Source organism: Sebastes fasciatus, chromosome 20, assembly GCF_043250625.1.
Source record: "Sebastes fasciatus isolate fSebFas1 chromosome 20, fSebFas1.pri, whole genome shotgun sequence".
Taxonomy (NCBI): Eukaryota; Metazoa; Chordata; class Actinopteri; order Perciformes; family Sebastidae; genus Sebastes; species Sebastes fasciatus.
This window is the reverse complement of record NC_133814.1, coordinates 26,620,708-26,639,228: the sequence shown is the minus strand read 5'-3', so window position 1 is coordinate 26,639,228 and position 18,521 is coordinate 26,620,708. Positions and strand designations below refer to the sequence as shown.

Genomic DNA, 18,521 nt, shown 5'->3' with positions numbered 1-18,521 from the left:
CCCTTCCCTCTGCTGCTACAGTGGACAACATTCTCCAAAAGTCATGAAAGGACCATAAACCAACATGAAAAAAGTGAGCAGCACACAGTGTTCAGCTCAGGTCTTGACTTAATTGATTTTTTTTTTTGCTCAAGGAGAGAACAAACATATCCAGCAGGTGTTGTAGCTAAATGAACAAATATTACTGACACTGACACTTCAGCTCTATCAACAACAGCTTTGCAACGGTGACTCTTTCCTCAACACATCGAGGACCAGCAGTGTTCTCCTGAGTAGTACATGATACTTATGTAAGAAGAAGAAAAAAAACCCTCTTTGAAATGCTAACAGAACTAATTGTTCTCCACCTCTAGCTTCCCAAAAATAAACTGAAGCCCATGATCACTTAAACACCGGAATAAACAAATGGCTAGAATTATAAAAGGAGCCACCATAATCATTGTTATAGCTATATTCAGAGTGCACACATGACTTAACACAACATAATATCAAGAATCTTTCAATCAAGATGGATATTGTACTCTAATGACCACGGCTAATGCCTAGTTCTTACTACATGACTTTAGCCCTGATTTTCCGCTCCCCGACAGTTTTTGGAGCACCCCGACAAAAGCTGCAGATCAGAGGCAAATCGGCGTTGGCTCATCACTCGCACATCGGGGCTTGAGCGTCATGTGGGAACTGCTCAAAGACGTGAGCCTCGCAGACACATTCCAGATATCTAGCATGCTGTAATTAAACAGCTATATTGCAAAATATGACAGATGTATGCAAACGATTCACAAATATTTACAAATGCTTCCTTCCTCCCTGTCTGGGACACTGTGAGTTGGAATCATTCTTTTAATTCAAAAAAAGTAATGGCAGTTATATTTTATTAAAATGTATTCAATAGTTGCCTGTTAACCAAGGTAATATGAATATGGATAAGCTCATTATTAGCCAGACATGCAAAATCTTTGCATGGTAAATTCAGCAGAGTTGAAAAAAAACACGGAACATAACTCTTCTCAGGCAATTAAAATTTACCAAAATGGAAAAGAGCTGTGAGAAAATCTTTGCTGTGGCGCTCTTGAAATTCACATGCAAAGTGGACAGGTTCCACGTGTGCAGGAGACATGTCAGAGGGAGGGGTCAAATGTTATATGACAGGATATAAGTAATCACACAGAATCACAGACCGTCACACTGGAAGCTCCAGTTAGAAGTCAGGAAGACTCCTACACAACTCAGCTGATCTACACAACTTCATCAGGTGAGGACAGACTGAGTCGACAGAGATACTTGAAATTTACTGAGCTGGAAATGTTTCTGTTACTTGTCTTCACTTTCTCTTTGACCCATGTTGTTGAATTTTTCCCAACAGGTTGGAGTCATGTCTTCAGAAATCTTGGTGGTGGCTGCCCTGGGTCGACCTTTCACTTTAGGGACGCTCTATGATGCTCGGAAAGATAAACTGATCCCAGGTAAACTTTAAAATCATTTTAAGAAGCTGGTAAAGTATTTTAATTCAGTAACCAAAATACAGATTTGACTTCATAGGCACATCAGTAACACTTTATAATAACCATCGTTTATGAATGATAAATTGATAGTTAATTAAACTTAGTTAATAGTTATTTTACCGTTCACTAAAAAACTAAATTATAATTAATAATGTTTACTAATCATTAGTAATGGCATAATATATGTTATTTTTAACAGTTTATTGTTGCATACATTATAACATTTGATATACTATATATATACGTATTTGTTGATGGTTAATAATTGGTTTGTAAACCGTAAACCGTCTGTGACCGTAGCATATTTAGGCGGATGTGTTTAAATTGCAGTCAGTACAGACTACATGGTATATACATGACATGCCAAAAGCAACAAAGGTATTGTTATTGCATGAAAAATGACTAGCAAATTACCGAGTCATTCATACGCTATTTGGTGAGACCGGTTTGTTTCAAAATAAGGCTGATGTTTGTTTGGTGTGTTTTTTTTGCTTGTAGGTTTCACGTTGTGGGATGATGAAGTTCTAAAAGAGAGCACAGTTGAAAGCTGTCAGCCCAGCAGTGCATTTGAAATCATTGCATCTGATTCCATTGACGACAAGTCTTCTCTGATGGATATAGAAGCTTCTCTGAAAGCCAGTTTCCTGGGCGGACTGGTAGAAGTTGGAGGATCCGCCAAGTATCTGAATGATACGAAGAAATTCAAGAATCAGAGTCGAGTGACACTTCAGTACAAAGCTACCACCAGCTTCAAACAGTTGATGACTCATCTTGGAACCAAACATGTAGAATATTCTGAATATTTTCAGAACATCGAGGCAACTCATGTAGTGATAGGGATCCTCTATGGGGCAAATGCTTTCTTTGTCTTTGACAGTGACAAAATAAATTCTAGCAATGTTCAGGACATTCAGGGCAGCATGGAAGCTGTGATAAAGAAGATTCCCTCGGTTGAAATGGCGGGGCAAGGTGCTGTCCAGCTAACCAGTGAGGAAAATGACATAACCAACAGCTTCTCCTGCAAATTCCATGGCGACTTCTTTCTCACAAGTAACCCTACAACTTTTGAGGATGCAGTTCAAACCTACCAGCAACTTCCAAAAATGATGGGGAAAGAGAACGCTGTTCCAATGACAGTCTGGCTCGTTCCTCTTGTACATTTTTACTCTGAAGCACCTAAACTGATGGCCGATAGCAGCAGTCCAATAATTAGGAAGGTTCGCAACACTCTGGAAGCCATGAGGCAACTGGAAATGAGATGCAACGATTCACTGGAAGACGACATAGTGAAGCTGTTTCCACTGCTTAGAAAGAAGTTGAGCAATTTCCAAAAATTCTGTAATGATTACATGTTAAACTTCCGTGGGACCATTGCCAAGAAACTTCAGTCCATCCGGAGTGGAGGCGAAGATGAAAGTGAAATGCTGAAACTTTTTGAAAAAAACCTTAGATCACCATTCAACCTCGATAGCCTAAACATGTGGATGGAATGTGCAGAAAGAGAGATCAATGTCCTTAGGTCCTGCGTGGATATTATAGAGGAAGCAAAGCACAAGGTTGTTTTAAGTCAGAGTCAGATGGTCAGGGAGCTCCTTGATTCAAAAGTACAGCATGCTGTATGCTATGTCTTCACCTATGTGACAGACTCTGATCCTTACCTGAAGGCGTTAAGTGCCTACTTGGATTCACCTAATAGTAGACCTACAAGAGTCAGACCACCAGCAACAGACTACTGGTTCGCCTCAGACGATGTACCAAAGATGATGAGAGAAAAAGCCCACCTTTTCTACAACCTTGCCAAAGACATGGACAACCGCTGTGTCCGTTTCCTTGTAGCGTCGATAGTAAATCCAAAGCAAGAAGGTGCAGCCATCCACTATTACAGGGAGGGCATCCAGATCATGAAGGACTTTACACACCCTATGATGAATTCTGTGGAGAAGATAGGAGACAGAAGAGATTTGCTCTGGTGTAAGTCTTTGGTGTGCTTATGTTCTATAATACACCATCCCTGCAACAAATCCTACCTTTGTAAATGTTATAATGTTCAGTTTTGATGAAACTCTTTTCATAAGGCATTGATTTAACTTCATGGTTATTTTTGGAGACTCTAGTTTGCTATTTAACTATAGGCCTTTGTAATATTTTGTTCACCTTCATTGACAAAATATTCGTTCTTAGACATCAACTAACACCTCAACCCCTTTCAGACTAAGTACTTACATCACTTATATTTCAACTGACACCTCAACACCTTTTACTGAAAACAACTTGCATTTTAATGTCTTTCTCCACTTACTGTAGCCTAAAAGTTCTCCGCTTCCAGCACTGACAATACCTTCTCTAAGTTTTTACCCTTGAACTGACACTTTAACTCCATTCAGTGCTTGAACTTCAACTAACTCTTGGCACTTTCATTTCACCCAGAGCACACATGAATATTCCCCTGAAAGTTTAGCCTTTTTTAGTTTGTTCTATACTATTGCACATCACAGAAAAAAAAATAATACAAATGTATTTTTTCCAGACTTTATTTAGAAATATGCTGACAAACCATATAAAGTATTTTTATTCATCGTTGTGTTTTACTGTAATTAATATTACCAAACAGTCAACTCCCCAGATTTTTTTTTTGATAAGCAGAGCCACAGCACTATATAGTAAAATACCATATATATTAAATTATATTATAAATGTGAAAGAAAAAAAAAGTTAAGTACGTGTCTAAATTACATTACGGCACGATACAGTGCGAATCTAATAATCAGTCATTTAGAACATGCCTGTTAATTACAGTATGGATGGTAATGAGGATGACTGGTAACGGATTATGTCTTGATCTCTCCATCAGATGACTGTGAGCTCACCCTGGACCCAGACACAGCCCACCCGGCCCTGACTCTGTCTGAGGGCAACAAAAAGGCAATGTCTGGAGAATCAAAGCCATTTGACAATAACCCAGAGAGGTTCAAGCATCATCAGCAGGTGTTGTGTGACAAGGGGCTGAGTGGGCGTCATTACTGGGAGGTAGAGTGGTCTGGTTATGTTTGTGCAGGTGTCACATATAGAGCAATCGGCAGGAAGAAATCGGACATAAAGGGCTCACTTGGACAAAATGATGGGTCCTGGGGCTTTGACTATAATCCGATTTCTGGATACAAGCACATTTACAATGATCAAAAGCTAACTGTCACTGTGTCCCCCCCTGGCTTTCCACGACTAGGAGTGTATCTGGACTGGCCTGCTGGCACTCTGTCCTACTATATGGTCAACACTTACTTTGTGACTCACCTCCACACCTTCCACGCTAGATTCACTGAGGTTGTTTATCCAGGCTTCCTGATTGGGGATCAGAAGGTGAAAGGTCAGATTAAATTACTTTAACTCTTAAACAGTGCATGAAGTTGGTTCCTCAAATAGTGATTCTAAGCTTAATCATTTTACTGGAAGTTGAGACCAAATTATGTTAAGGTATGAAATATTGTCAATATTGTCAAGAGGGCACTTGAATTTTGCAGATGGAGCTTTTGCCTATTTTTGACAGTAGTGCTTCTGTGCTGGCTGCGGTGATTCTGCTATAGGTGTGTTATGAATATTTTGCCTACTCTTCCCCATTTTCTGGTTTAGAATGTGTGTTACTGTAATACACGACAAATTAATTTGACAGCGTAAATTAAAAATAAGATAATGTTGGATAGAGTCACAAGGTTTAAAATGCCCGTGGCAGAGAAATATTATAAATTACAGTGGAAACGGCTTTAAATATTATAGGGAATTTAAAATTGCATACAATTTTTTTTAAAAGCATGTTGACGGAATGGTTCAACATTAGAGGAAATAAACTTATTTGCTTTCTTGCTGGGTTAGATTAGAAGTATTGTATTATTGTAATTGTACTAGATTTTTTCAGTCAGTGTGCAACAAACATCAAACAGTGTGATTATGTTTACAACAACAATCTACTGTAGATTCTAGTACTAGTTAATAAACTTTAAAGCTTAGTGTGATAGTGATTGGGTTAATAGATTGACGGTTCTTCACATGGCAGTAAAAAAAGAAAGTCAGTAACTAACTGTCCTAAAATGTTTAATTCGTTTTTTTTAAAAAGGGAGAAGAATCAAATGACTATTGTAGAATAATCAACATATCGTTGTTTAATACAATGTTATCATAACTGACAAAATGTGTAACTTAAGTTTAAGCTACAAAATAAGAGCCAGGTTGTAATAAACCTGAACTATTCCTGAAATGCCCACAATGAGAAACAATACAACTAGTAAAACAAGACAAAGATAGTGAATAATATATATAAAATGCAATGATTGCTAAATATTTCAATATATTCATATTTGGTCACGTTGGGCTGTTTGTCTTTCTTTGAATATCAATTAGGTATAAAGGTGTTTTTCCCTTCAGACTTTTAGGTTCTCTCATATATTTTTTTAAGTCAAACATGTTGACAAATTTGTTTGCTTTGCTTTTAATGGATAAGAAATAATGAACTTTATGGCATATCTTGTTGGGATTAATAAGCTTTTGAGACCTACACTGAATACACAGTGATTAGTGACACCTTCCTTCACCCAAGTGTCTCTTGTTTGATTAGGAATTTTTCTTATAACTTTGTTGTGTTTGTCATGGGTTGCCATTTATTTTTCTTCTAATAAATTTTTGTGTGTTTTAAGCGGTTGTGGGATTACATTTATTTTTGGGAAGTTGGAAATTAGTTCTACTGGTTTCAAAGAGCTAGGCCTTTATCTTTTTCTTCTTAAACAAGTATCATGTACCACTCAGGAAAGCTCTGCTGGTCCAGTTATCTAACCCAAACCATTAGCTATGGTCACCTTGATGCTCTGAAGAGACAGTCACTGTTGAGAGTATTTTGTTGGATATTGAAGATGTAAAGCTGGTGTTTATAAACCCTACTGGTTGGAAGATGATATAATATCAGTGTCTGATATATTTCATCAATTTGTTAACATAGTGACATAGTCACTGTTTAAATATGTTCCACTGTAACACCCGATCGACATATTTGTTCTCTCGTTGAGTAAAAAACATCAATAAACTGGAGACCTGAGTTGAACACTGTGTGCTGCTTTCTTCTTCTGAATATTTAATATTGTCAAGAGTGCACTTGAATTTTGCAGAGGGAGCTTTTACCTAGTTTTAACAGTAGTGCTTCTTTGCTAAACTTTGCTAAACTTTGTGTGATAGTGATAAGGTTAATAGATTGACGGTTCTTTACATGGCAGTAAAAAAAAGCCAGAAACTTACTGTCCTAGAATGTTTAATGTTCACTTGTTTTTTTTTTAACAAGTGAGAAAAATCGAATGACTAACGTAGATTATCAACATATCATTGTTTAATACAATGCTATCATAACAGATAAAATGATGGCCAAAACTATGAAAGTAAGACCCAAATTGTTATAAACTGGAATTTTCTTTTAGGACAAGTGCAGAGTTGCTACAATGGAAATATTGAATATGCAAATGATTTATGCAAGATGCCACCATAAGCATTGTTATAGCTATATTCAGAATGCATACTTGACTTAACATTATATTATATTAAGATTGTTTCAATCATCAAAGAGTTAAAATGGCTTGAAGGAAGCTTAAAAAAATATTCATAAATTGTCTGCCGGACAAAACAGTGATTGTTCAATCATAGCTTAGCAACCATAACTAGGCACAGCAGGTATATATATCAGATATCTGTTAATAATTGTATTAATAATAATTGTATTGATATTAATGAGTAGCTTTAATATTTGCTGATAACCAGACCTGCTCATATTCGTGTCTCCAACATAATGGCGCCCCGTGTGAGGCGTAGTATTGTTGGCAAGTATTTAGAATTGTGTTCTTTTCAAACCCACACTCTGCGAAAATGTCACTTTGAGAATAGGTCAGAAATGTAGTTATTTTGCATGCCAGTGGTACTACTCATGCTCTAAGACAGTTTACCAAAATAATCTTAACAGTTGTTATGAAAACTGAGTAGACTCTATCCGTTGATAAAAACAGTGAAAAGTAGTTGAAAGTAAGTGGATCACGTGTTAAAATCTCCATAGTCAAGATTAAATGTTCAGCTGTAGAAACTGTTAGTGTTAATATCTGCTGATAATGCAATAAAACATGTAATAAAAACTGACCATGTACTATAAAGAAAATATAAAGCACTAAATTGAATGTTTTGTGGATTATGTAATAACTTGTTTGATTTTGTGATTATTCTTACTTCATTTGTTCCATGTCAATATTTAGATTTAGAAAATGGAATAATATATATTGTCATATAAGCCAAAATAAAACAATTATCAAATGACAAAGTTGTCATTTAATGTTTTATGGCACACTTTTTTTAACATTCATTCATTTTAAACTTGGGAAACACATTTTCGCCATAGATCACTGAATACAATGTTAAAATTTAAAACAATCAACAAGTGTCTCAATCTGCCAAATTTTAAGGTCTATTTGAAGTTGAAGTAAAGTTTTTCTTGGCTCTTTTGCTGCAACAGCTTTAAAATCAAATTAACCAGCTATGTTGCAAGATATAACATTTATGCAAATGAGTAACAAATATTTAGAAATTCTTCCTTCTTCTCTGTCTGTGACACTGTGAGTTGGAAACTTTTTTTGAATAATAAAAAAGTAATGGAGGTTACATTTTATTAAAACATATTCAATGATTGGCTATTATTTCCTTAAATAACCAAGGGGGTACGAATATGGCTAAGCATTATTAGCCAGACATGCAAAATCTTTGCATGGTAAATTCAGCAGAGTTGATAAACACACGTAACATAACTCTTGTCAGGCAATTAAAATTTACCAAAATGGAAAGCAGCTGTGAGAAAATCTTTTCTGTGGCGCTCTTGAAATTCACAAGCAAAGGTGATCTGTCAAAGTGGACAGGTTCCAGGTGTACAGGAGACATTTCAGAGGGAGGGGTCAAACGTTATCTGACAGGATATAAGTAATCTGGCAGAATCACAGACCATCACACTGGAAGCTCCAGTTAGAAGTCAGGAAGACTCCTACACAACTCAGCTGATCTAAACACAACATCAGGTGAGGACAGACTGGGTGTACAGAGATACTTGAACTTTTATTGAACCTGATCAGGAAATGTTTCTTCTACTTGTCTTCACTTTCTCTTTGACCCATGTTGTTGAATTTTTCCCAACAGGTTGGAGTCATGTCTTCAGAAATCTTGGTGGTGGCTGCCCTGGGTCGACCTTTCACCTTAGGGACGCTCTATGATGCTCGGCAAGATAAACTGATCTCAGGTAAACTTTAAAATCATTTTAAGAAGCTGGGAAATTATTCTAAATCTGTAGCCAAAATACAGATTTGGAATTTCAAGTTTCACTTCATGTGGATCTTATTTTTGTAGTTTGGACTTTATTTCTATCAGTGATAATAAAATGTTATTATGTACTCACCAAAAAGAGGTCATATTGGTGAAGAACCATGAGCAGTCAAGTTACTCAAACTTATTTGGAAGAGAGATGCAAATAGTAAAATTATTTTACTGACCAACTTCCTGTTTTATATTGAACACACTCATCGTAGTTGGCCACATTCAGTTTTCCTATGAAATCAAGGATGATTGCAAACATGTGCTCGGTTACGTTGAGTCAGAGTAAAACATTTTAGATAATCTGATGGATTGTGTTTGTTGCCATGTCACATTTTGTTGTAGTAAAGTTGCTGTGCTCCCAGATCTCAGAAATTATTTTGGTGAGTACAATGTTAGCATAACATGTCATTCATATGGCATTTTTTCTTTTGCTTGTAGGTCTCACGTTCTGGGATGATGAAGTTCTAAAAGAGAGCACAGTTGAAAGCTGTCAGCCCAGCAGTGCATTTGAAATCATTGCATCTGATTCCATTGACGACAAGTCTTCTCTGATGGATATAGAAGCTTCTCTGAAAGCCAGTTTCCTGGGCGGACTGGTAGAAGTTGGAGGATCCGCCAAGTATCTGAATGATACAAAGAAATTCAAGAATCAGAGTCGAGTGACACTTCAGTACAAAGCTACCACCAGCTTCAAACAGTTGATGACTAATGTTGGAACCAAACATGTAGAATATTCTGAATATTTTCAGAACATCGAGGCAACTCATGTAGTGATAGGGATCCTCTATGGGGCAAATGCTTTCTTTGTCTTTGACAGTGACAAAATAGATTCTAGCAATGTGCAGGAAATCCAGGGCAGCATGGAAGCTGTGATAAAGAAGATTCCCTCGATTGACATTGCGGGGCGAGGTGCTGTCCAGCTAACCAGTGAGGAAAATGACATAACCAACAGCTTCTCCTGCAAATTCCATGGTGACTTCTTTCTCACAAGTAACCCTACAACTTTTGAGGATGCAGTTCAAACCTACCAGCAACTTCCAAAAATTATGGGGAAAGAGAACGCTGTTCCAATGACAGTCTGGCTCGTTCCTCTTGTACATTTTTACTCTGAAGCACCTAAACTGATGGCCGATAGCAGCAGTCCAATACTTAGAAAGGTTCGCAACACTCTGGAAGACATGAGGCAACTTGAAATGAGATGCAACGATTCACTGGAAGACGACATAGTGAAGCTGTTTCCACTGGTTAGAAAGAAGTTGAGCAATTTCCAAAACATTTGTAATGATTACATGATAAACCTCCAGAGGACCATTGCGAAGAAACTTCAGTCCATCCGGAGTGGAGAAGAAGATGAAAGTGAAATGCTGAAACTTTTTGAAGAAAACCTTAGATCACCATTTAACATTGATAGCTTAAACAAGTGGATGGAATGTAAAGAAAGAGAGATCAATGTCCTTAGGTCCTGCGTGGATATTATAGAGGAAGCAAAGCCCAAGGTTGTTCTAAGTCAGAGTCAGATGATCACGGAGCTTCTTGATTCAAAAGTACAGCATGCAGTATGCTATGTTTTCACCTCTGTGGCAGACTATGATCCCTACCTGAAGTTGTTAAGGGACTTCTCAGATTCACCTAAAATGATTGTAAATCTTAAGAAACTCAAACCACCACCAAAATACTACTGGTATATCTTAGATGACTTACCAGAAATGATGAGAGAAAAAGCCCACCTATTTTGCAACCTTGCCAAAGACATGGACAACCGCTGTGTCCGTTTCCTTGTAGCGTCGATAATAAATCCGAAGGAAGATGGTGCAGCCATCCACTATTACAGGGAGGGCATACAGATCATGAATGACTTTACAAAACCATGGATTCCTCCTGTGGAGGCCATACAAGACAGAAGAGAGTTACTCTGGTGTAAGTCATTGGTGTGCTTATGTTCTTTTCACACTGTGATCTTATTCTTGCTTCTGTATGTTTTTGGGCACTTAACTACCTTAACTAAACTAACACTCAAAACATTTGGGGCTAGAAACTTTATTCAATTGATTCATTCATTCATTCTTTTTGACGAGGGCCATATTATTTTTAATGAAGATTTTAAAAGCATCCTTTATTTCATTTATACTTTCCATTTTATTTAGCCATAATAGTTTTAAAGTTTGTTCGAGCTTCATCGTTCCTGAGGCTGAAACTTTATTCAAACTTTTAATGGGTCACAAGTCTTTATCATCTTTTTAAATTAAATTTTTTGGGATATCACCATTTATGTTGGATGATTTCTTCAGTTTTTCTCAATCCCTGTTGTGTACTGCACTGGCTGAGAGTGCTCAACCTAATATCAAATTATATTATAAATGTGAAAGAAAAAAAGTTAAATATATGTATATATTAAATTATGACAGGATACAGTGTCTATGAATCTAATAATCATTCATTTAGAACATGCCTGTTAATTACAGTATGGATGGTGATGAGGATGACTGGTAACGGATTATGTCTTGATCTCTCCATCAGATGACTGTGAGCTCACCCTGGACCCAGACACAGCCCACCCGGCCCTGACTCTGTCTGAGGGCAACAAAAAGGCAATGTCTGGAGAACCGATGCCATTTGACAATAACCCAGAGAAGTTCCAGCACTATCAGCAGGTGTTGTGTGACAAGGGGCTGAGTGGGCGCCATTACTGGGAGGTAGAGTGGTCTGGTTATGTTCGTGCAGGTGTCACATATAGAGGAATCAGCAGGAGAACATGGGCCGTACACTCCTCACTGGGACATAGTGATGGGTCCTGGGTTTTTGACTATTATCCAAAATCTGGATACCATCAAATTTCCAACAATGAAAAGGTACATGTAAATGTGTCTTCCCCTGGCTTTGAACGACTAGGAGTGTATCTGGACTGGTCTGCTGGCACTTTGTCTTTCTACATGGTCACCACTAACTTTGTGACTCACCTCCACACCTTCCACACCAGATTCAATGAGGCTGTTTATCCAGGCTTCCTGATTGGGTTTGCACATCAGAACTGCAATGGTCAGATTAAATTACTTTAATATGTATTTGTCAATATTGTCAATAGTGCTATTGAATTTCCTGCTCAGCTCGCTCTCATTCCCAGGGCATCAAATACCAACGCTTTGTCACAGCCGACGGCATTAGATATGACATATATTAATATCTGCTGATAATGCAATAAAACATGTAATAAGAACTGAACATGTAATGAAAATGTGAAGCACTTAATGAAACGTTTTGTGGATGATGTAATACTTTATTAGATTTTGTGATTATTCTATACATTATGGTTTCCATGGCAATTTTTAGATGAAACATGTAATAACATATTGTAACAATAAGCCAAAATAAAACAATTATGACATTAAAAAAGTTTATCATGCTTAATTGCTCTTGTTTTCCTTCACCAACGAGGTAACAAGAGGTATGTGTCCACAACATAAATAAATACAAAATAATAATAAAATGTTAGGAAGATTGTAGAGATAATCAGGTATTAGCAAATGCACAATAAATTCCCCCAAAAAGTTGTCATTTAATATTTTAGGACACACATACATTATATACATACATTACACATTCATTGATTTTAACCTTGGGAAACACTTCTTCACAGCCTACCAGATTTATGTCCAGACCAAATTAGTTTTGACTTCAGTGTGGTGCCACAGATCTCTGAATAAAATCTTACAATTTAAATCAATCTACAAGTTATGTGTTTCAGTCTTACAAGGTTTATGATTGTTTTTCTTGACTCTTTTGCTGTAACAGCTATGCGATTAGATTAATCAGCTATATTGCAAAATATAGCATATTTATGCAAATGGTTCACAAATATTTAGAAATGTTTTCTTTATCCCCGTCTGGGACACTGTGAGTTGGAAACTTTTTCCAGGTGTTTTTTTTCACAATTTCTCTCAAATAATTGGCTACAAAATACATAACTACATTATTATTATGAAGAACTTACTATTTTAGTGATTGTGCACATACATTTGGGTATCTGAAGTACCAACCCACAAACTGTGAAATAAGACAACCCAGTCAGATTAGAAAACATGTGATTCAACAAGCCTTTCAGATTTGGCTCCCATTCCTATGTCACATGCAGGCTCATTAGAATATACCGCCGACGGTTTGAGTATCTTTACAAGGGTGCACTATATTTTTCTCACAAGCCAAAGGGCGCTGAAATTGAGCGTTTCAGACAGAGAGTGAATACAGATATATTCAGACATTATAGGGGACATATTATGCTCATTTCCAGGTTCATACTTGTATTTTGGGTTTCTGCTAGAACGTATTTACATGCTTTAATGTTCAAAAAACACATTATTTTTCTCATATTATCTGTCTGAATATACCCTCTGTCTGAAACGCTCCGTTTTAGTGCCTGTCTCTTTAAGAAGCTCAGTCTGCTCTGTTTGGCTTGAGAGAAAAATATGGTGCACCTTTGCAAAGTTAGTTCTCAAGCTGTGGGCGATATATTCTAATGAGCCTGCATGTGACATAGGAAGGGGAGCCACATCTGAATGGTTTGTTGAATCACATCTTTTCTGAACCAGGCAGCCCACAAAAAAATGACTGGGTTGTCTTATTTTGGTTTGTGGGTTGGTAAGCACTCCAGATACCCAAATGTATGTGTACAACCACTGAAAAAGTGAGTTTTTCATGATATGTCTCCTTTAAAGCATGTAAACATGTAAACATGTTAAAGCATGTAAACATGTTTAAAGCATGTAAACAAGTATGAACCTGCAAATGAGCATGATATGTCCCCTATAATTAGACAAATGAGACCCCGTAGGAAGAAGAAAGCAGTACACAGTGTTCAACTCAGGTCTCCAGTTTATTGACTCAACAAGAGAACAAATATGTCGATCAGGTGTTACAGTAGAACATATTTAGATAGTGACTATGTCACTGTGTTAAAAAATGTATAGATAAATCTGACACTGATGTTATCTCATCTTCCAACCAGGAGGGTTTATAAACACCAGCTTTACATCTTCAATATCCAACAAAATACTCTCAACAGTGACTGTCTCTTCAGAGCATCAAGGTGACCATAGCTAATGGTTTGGGTTAGATAACTGGACCAGCAGAGCTTTCCTGAGTGGTACATGATACTTGTTTAAGAAGAAAAAGATAAAGGCCTAGCTCTTTGAAACCAGTAGAACTAATTGCCAACTTCCCAAAAATAAATGTAATCCCACAACCGCTTAAAACACACAAAAACTTATTTTAGAAGAAAAATGAATGGCAACCCATGACAAACACAACAGAGTTATAAGAACAATTCCTAATTAAACAAGAGACACTTGGGTGATGTAAGGTGTCACTAATCACTGTGTATTCAGTGTAGGTCTCAAAAGCTTATTAATCACAAGTAGATAACACCAATAAAGTTAATTATTTCTTATCCACTAAAAGCAAAGCAAACAAATTTGTCAACATGTTTGAGTTAAAAAAAGTCTTATTAGTTAACTGAAAGGCATCACGGGAAAAATGCCTTTATACCTCATTGATATTAAAATAAAGACAAACAGTGCAATGTGACCAAATATGAATATATAGAACAATTTGTATCACTGCATTTCATATCGATTATTCACTCTTTTTGTGTTATTTTACAAGTTGTATTATTTGTCATTGTGGGCATTTCATGAATAGTTCCTGTTTCTTACAACTGGACTCTCATTTTGTAGCTTACACTTAAAAATGTCTTTCCATCTTTACATTGTAGCAACTCACTGCACTCTTCCTGAAATAAATGTAATTACAATTTGGGTCTTCTTTTCATGATTTTGGCCATCATTTGTATCAGTTATGATAACATTGCACTAAACAATGAAATGTCGATAATCCACATTAGTTTTTAGATTTGTATTACTTGTTTAAAAAAACAGATTAAACATTTAAGGACAGTTAGTGACTGAATTTCTTTTTTTTACTGCCATGTGAAGAACCGTCAATCTATTAACCAAATCAATATCACGCAAAGCTTTAAAGTTTATTAACTTGTACTAGAATCTAAAGTAGGTTGTTGTTGTAAACATAATCACACTGTTTGATGTTTGTTGCACACTGACTGAAAAATATACGTATAAGTATGATTACAATAATACAATATTTCCCATCTAACTCAGCAAGAAAGCAAATAAGTGTGTTCCCTCTAATGTTGAACTATCCCTTTAACATCCTTTTTTTTTTAAATTGTATGTAATTTGTAGCTTCCCTATAATATTTAAACTGTTTATTTCTCTGCCATATCCAACAATATCTTATTTTTATCTCATATTAATTTATTGTGTCATATAGCAACAAACGGTCTAAACCAGAAAATGGGAAAGAGTAGGCAACATATTCATAGTATTGACACTATTTCATACCTTAACATAATTTGATCTCAACTTCCAGCAAAATGATTAAGCTTAGAATCACCAGTTGAGGAATTAACTTCATGCACTTGTAAAGAGTGTGTATTTAGTATACAAATACATGTTAAAGTAATTTAATCTGACCCTTGCAGTTCAGTTTTGGATGCCCAATCAGGAAGCCTGGATAAACAGCCTGAGTGAATCTAGTCTGGAAGGTGTGGAGGTGAGTCACCCAGGTAGTGGTGACCATATAGTAGGACAGAGTGCCAGCAGGCCAGTCCAGATACACTCCTAGTCGTGGAAAGCCGGGGGGGGACACAGTGACAGTTAGCTTTTGATCATTGTAAATGTGCTTGTATCCAGAAATCGGATTATAGTCAAAGCCCCAGGACCAATCATTATGTCCAAGTGAGCCTGCTAAGTCCGATTCCGTCCTGCTGATTGCTCTATATGTGACACCTGCACAAACATAACCAGACCACTCTACCTCCCAGTAATGACGCCCACTCAGCCCCTTGTCACACAACACCTGCTGATGGTGCTTGAACCTCTCTGGGTTATTGTCAAATGGCTTCGATTCTCCAGACATTGCCTTTTTGTTGCCCTCAGACAGAGTCAGGGCCGGGTGGGCTGTGTCTGGGTCCAGGGTGAGCTCACAGTCATCTGATGGAGAGATCAAGACATAATCCGTTACCAGTCATCCTCATCACCATCCATACTGTAATTAACAGGCATGTTCTAAATGACTGATTATTAGATTCACATCTTGCCATAATTTGACATAGACATATGCTTTTTTTTTCTTTCACATTTATAATATAATTTTATATATATAATATTTTACTATTTAGTGCTGTAAAATGTAGTGATTTTTAGGTTAAATCACTAAACCTCTTTGAGGTTCTTTATATATGATATCTCTCTAATTCGTTTTCTTTAAATGCTGACATTTAGCTGTTTAAACGGGCTGATCCCCTTATTTAGGAAGCAAATACATCAACCAAACACAGAAACACTAGGATTGCATCCCTGAGGTGCCAGACAACCTTCGCCAAGTATAAAAATATCTCATAATAAACCATACTTGAGAACAAAAATGCACACAACATCAATAAACTATTCAATATTATAAAATAGATTTCATAAGGGTTGAGATGAATCAAGTGGTTTTGCTTATCTAAAAAAATCTTCTTCAAAAATCAGTTCACCGTTTGATACGATTAACTATGATGGATAAAAATATAGAGTTTGTCAGCATGTTTCTAAATAAAGTCTGGAAAAAATACATTTGTATTATTTTATTTTTTTCTGTGATATGATATAGAATAGAAACAACTAAACAAGGCTCAACTTTCAGGGGAATATTCATGTGTGCTGTGTCTGAGAAGTGCCAAGAGACTATTAAAGAGACTGAAAAGTTCAAGAGTGAAAACTGAGTAAAGTTGAATCAATGCCTTACTAAAAGAGTTTAATCAAAACTGAACATTACAACCTTTACAAAGGTAGGATTTCTTACAGGGATGGTGTATTAGGTTGAGCACTCTCAGCCAGTGCACTAGACAACAGTACTTGAGAAAGACTGAAGAAAGCATCAAACATAAATGGTGATATCCCAAAAATAAAAATTAAAAAAGCTGATATAGACTTGTGACCCATTAAAAGTTTGAATGAAGTTTCAACCTCAGGAACGATGAAGCTCGAAGAAACCTTTAAAACTATTAGAGCTAAATAAAATTAAAAGTATAAATGAAATAAAGGATGCTATTAAAGGCTTCATTAAAAATATTATGGCCCTCATCACAAAGAAGCTGCATGTTTTGACGTTTGAATACAATTTCTTGCCCCAAGTGTTCAAGTGTTAGTCAATCTAATGTAGTTAAGTGCCCAAAAACATCCAGAAGCCAGAATAAGATCACAGCGTGAAAAGAACATAAGCACACCAATGACTTACACCAGAGTAACTCCCTTCTGTCTTGTATGGTCTTCACAGGAGGAATATAAGGTTTTGTAAAGTCATTAATGATCTGGATGCCCTCCCTGTAATAGTGGATGGCTGCACCTTCTTCCTTCGGATTTATTATCGACGCTACAAGGAAACGGACACAGCGGTTGTCCATGTCTTTGGCAAGGTTGTAGAAAAGGCGGGCTTTTTCTCTCATCATTTCCAGTACATCATCTGAGGCATACCAGTAGTCTTTTGTCGATGGTCTGAATTTCTTAGGTTTACTTGTAGGTGATTCCGAGAAGTCACTTAACACCTTTAGGTAGGGATCAGAGTCTGTCACATAGGTGAAGACATAGCATACAGCATGCTGTACTTTTGAATCAAGGAGCTCCCTGACCAGCTTACTCTGACTTAAAACAACCTTGGGCTTTGCTTCCTCTATAATATCCATGCAGGACCTAAGGACATTGATCTCTCTTTCTTCACATTCCATCCACATGTTTAGGCTATCGAGGTTGAATGGTGATCTAACGTTTTGTTCAAAAAGTTTCAGCATTGCACTTTCATCTTCTTCTCCACTCCGGATGGACTGAAGTTTCTTGGCAATGGTCCCCCGAAGGTTTAACATGTAATCATTACAAAATTTTTGGAAATTGCTCAACTTCTTTCTAACCAGTGGAAACAGCTTCACTATGTCGTCTTCCAGTGAATCGTTGCATCTCATTTCCAATTGCCTCATGGCTTCAAGAGTGTTGCGAACCTTCCAAAGTATTGGACTGCTGCTATCGGCCATCAGTTTAGGTGCTTCAGAGTAAAAATGTACAAGTGGAACGAGCCAGACTGTCATTGGAACAGCGTTCTCTTTCCCCATCATTTGTGGAAGTTGCTGGTAGGTTTGAACTGCATCCTCAAAAGTTGTAGGGTTACTTGTGAGAAAGAAGTCGCCATGGAATTTGCAGGAAAAGCTGTTGGTTATGTCATTTTCCTCACTGGTTAGCTGGACAGCACCTCGCCCTGCCATTTCAACCGAGGGAATCTTCTTTATCACAGCTTCCATGCTGCCCTGAATGTCCTGAACATTGCTAGAATTTATTTTGTCACTGTCAAAGACAAAGAAAGCATTTGCCCCATAGAGGATCCCTATCACTACATGAGTTGCCTCGATGTTCTGAAAATATTCAGAATATTCTACATGTTTGGTTCCAAGATGAGTCATCAACTGTTTGAAGCTGGTGGTAGCTTTGTACTGAAGTGTCACTCGACTCCGATTCTTGAATTTCTTCGTATCATTCAGATACT

General features: G+C 36.9%; 3 protein-coding genes across 3 annotated transcripts in view; 2 read left to right on the top strand and 1 right to left on the bottom strand.

The window, feature by feature from the left end:
* The first annotated feature begins 1,375 nt into the window (after positions 1-1,375).
* Positions 1,376-4,904, top strand: LOC141758290 (stonustoxin subunit beta-like). The gene is made up of 3 exons (XM_074619520.1): positions 1,376-1,466; positions 2,004-3,476; positions 4,357-4,904. The coding sequence occupies exons 1-3, from the start codon at positions 1,376-1,378 to the stop codon at positions 4,887-4,889; spliced, it is 2,097 nt and encodes a 698-aa protein (XP_074475621.1). The 3' UTR covers positions 4,890-4,904.
* Positions 4,905-8,640: 3,736 nt separating this feature from the next.
* On the top strand, positions 8,641-13,442 carry LOC141758315 (stonustoxin subunit beta-like). The gene is made up of 3 exons (XM_074619567.1): positions 8,641-8,805; positions 9,318-10,796; positions 11,397-13,442. The coding sequence occupies exons 1-3, from the start codon at positions 8,682-8,684 to the stop codon at positions 11,933-11,935; spliced, it is 2,142 nt and encodes a 713-aa protein (XP_074475668.1). The 5' UTR covers positions 8,641-8,681; the 3' UTR covers positions 11,936-13,442.
* Positions 13,443-14,510: 1,068 nt separating this feature from the next.
* LOC141758286 (stonustoxin subunit beta-like) overlaps positions 14,511-18,521 on the bottom strand; it is a 6,102-nt gene continuing 2,091 nt past the window's right edge. Inside the window, exons 2-3 of the mRNA XM_074619514.1 lie at positions 17,229-18,521; positions 14,511-15,940 (exon numbers count right to left, since the gene is read on the bottom strand). The exon at positions 17,229-18,521 is cut by the window's right edge and continues 180 nt beyond it. Of these exons, the coding sequence (XP_074475615.1) occupies positions 15,402-15,940; positions 17,229-18,521 (1,832 nt within the window). The 3' untranslated portion in view covers positions 14,511-15,401. The remainder of the gene's footprint in view (positions 15,941-17,228) is intronic.

Coding starts and splice junctions, on each gene's coding strand:
- LOC141758315 (XM_074619567.1), top strand. CDS start 8,682: ATGTTGTTGAATTTTTCCCAACAGGTTGGAGTCATGTCTTCAGAAATC. Junction 8,806..9,317: donor GCAAGATAAACTGATCTCAG/GTAAACTTTAAA, acceptor TTTTGCTTGTAG/GTCTCACGTTCTGGGATGAT. Junction 10,797..11,396: donor CAGAAGAGAGTTACTCTGGT/GTAAGTCATTGG, acceptor TCTCTCCATCAG/ATGACTGTGAGCTCACCCTG.
- LOC141758290 (XM_074619520.1), top strand. CDS start 1,376: ATGTCTTCAGAAATCTTGGTGGTGGCTGCCCTGGGTCGACCTTTCACT. Junction 1,467..2,003: donor GAAAGATAAACTGATCCCAG/GTAAACTTTAAA, acceptor TTTTGCTTGTAG/GTTTCACGTTGTGGGATGAT. Junction 3,477..4,356: donor CAGAAGAGATTTGCTCTGGT/GTAAGTCTTTGG, acceptor TCTCTCCATCAG/ATGACTGTGAGCTCACCCTG.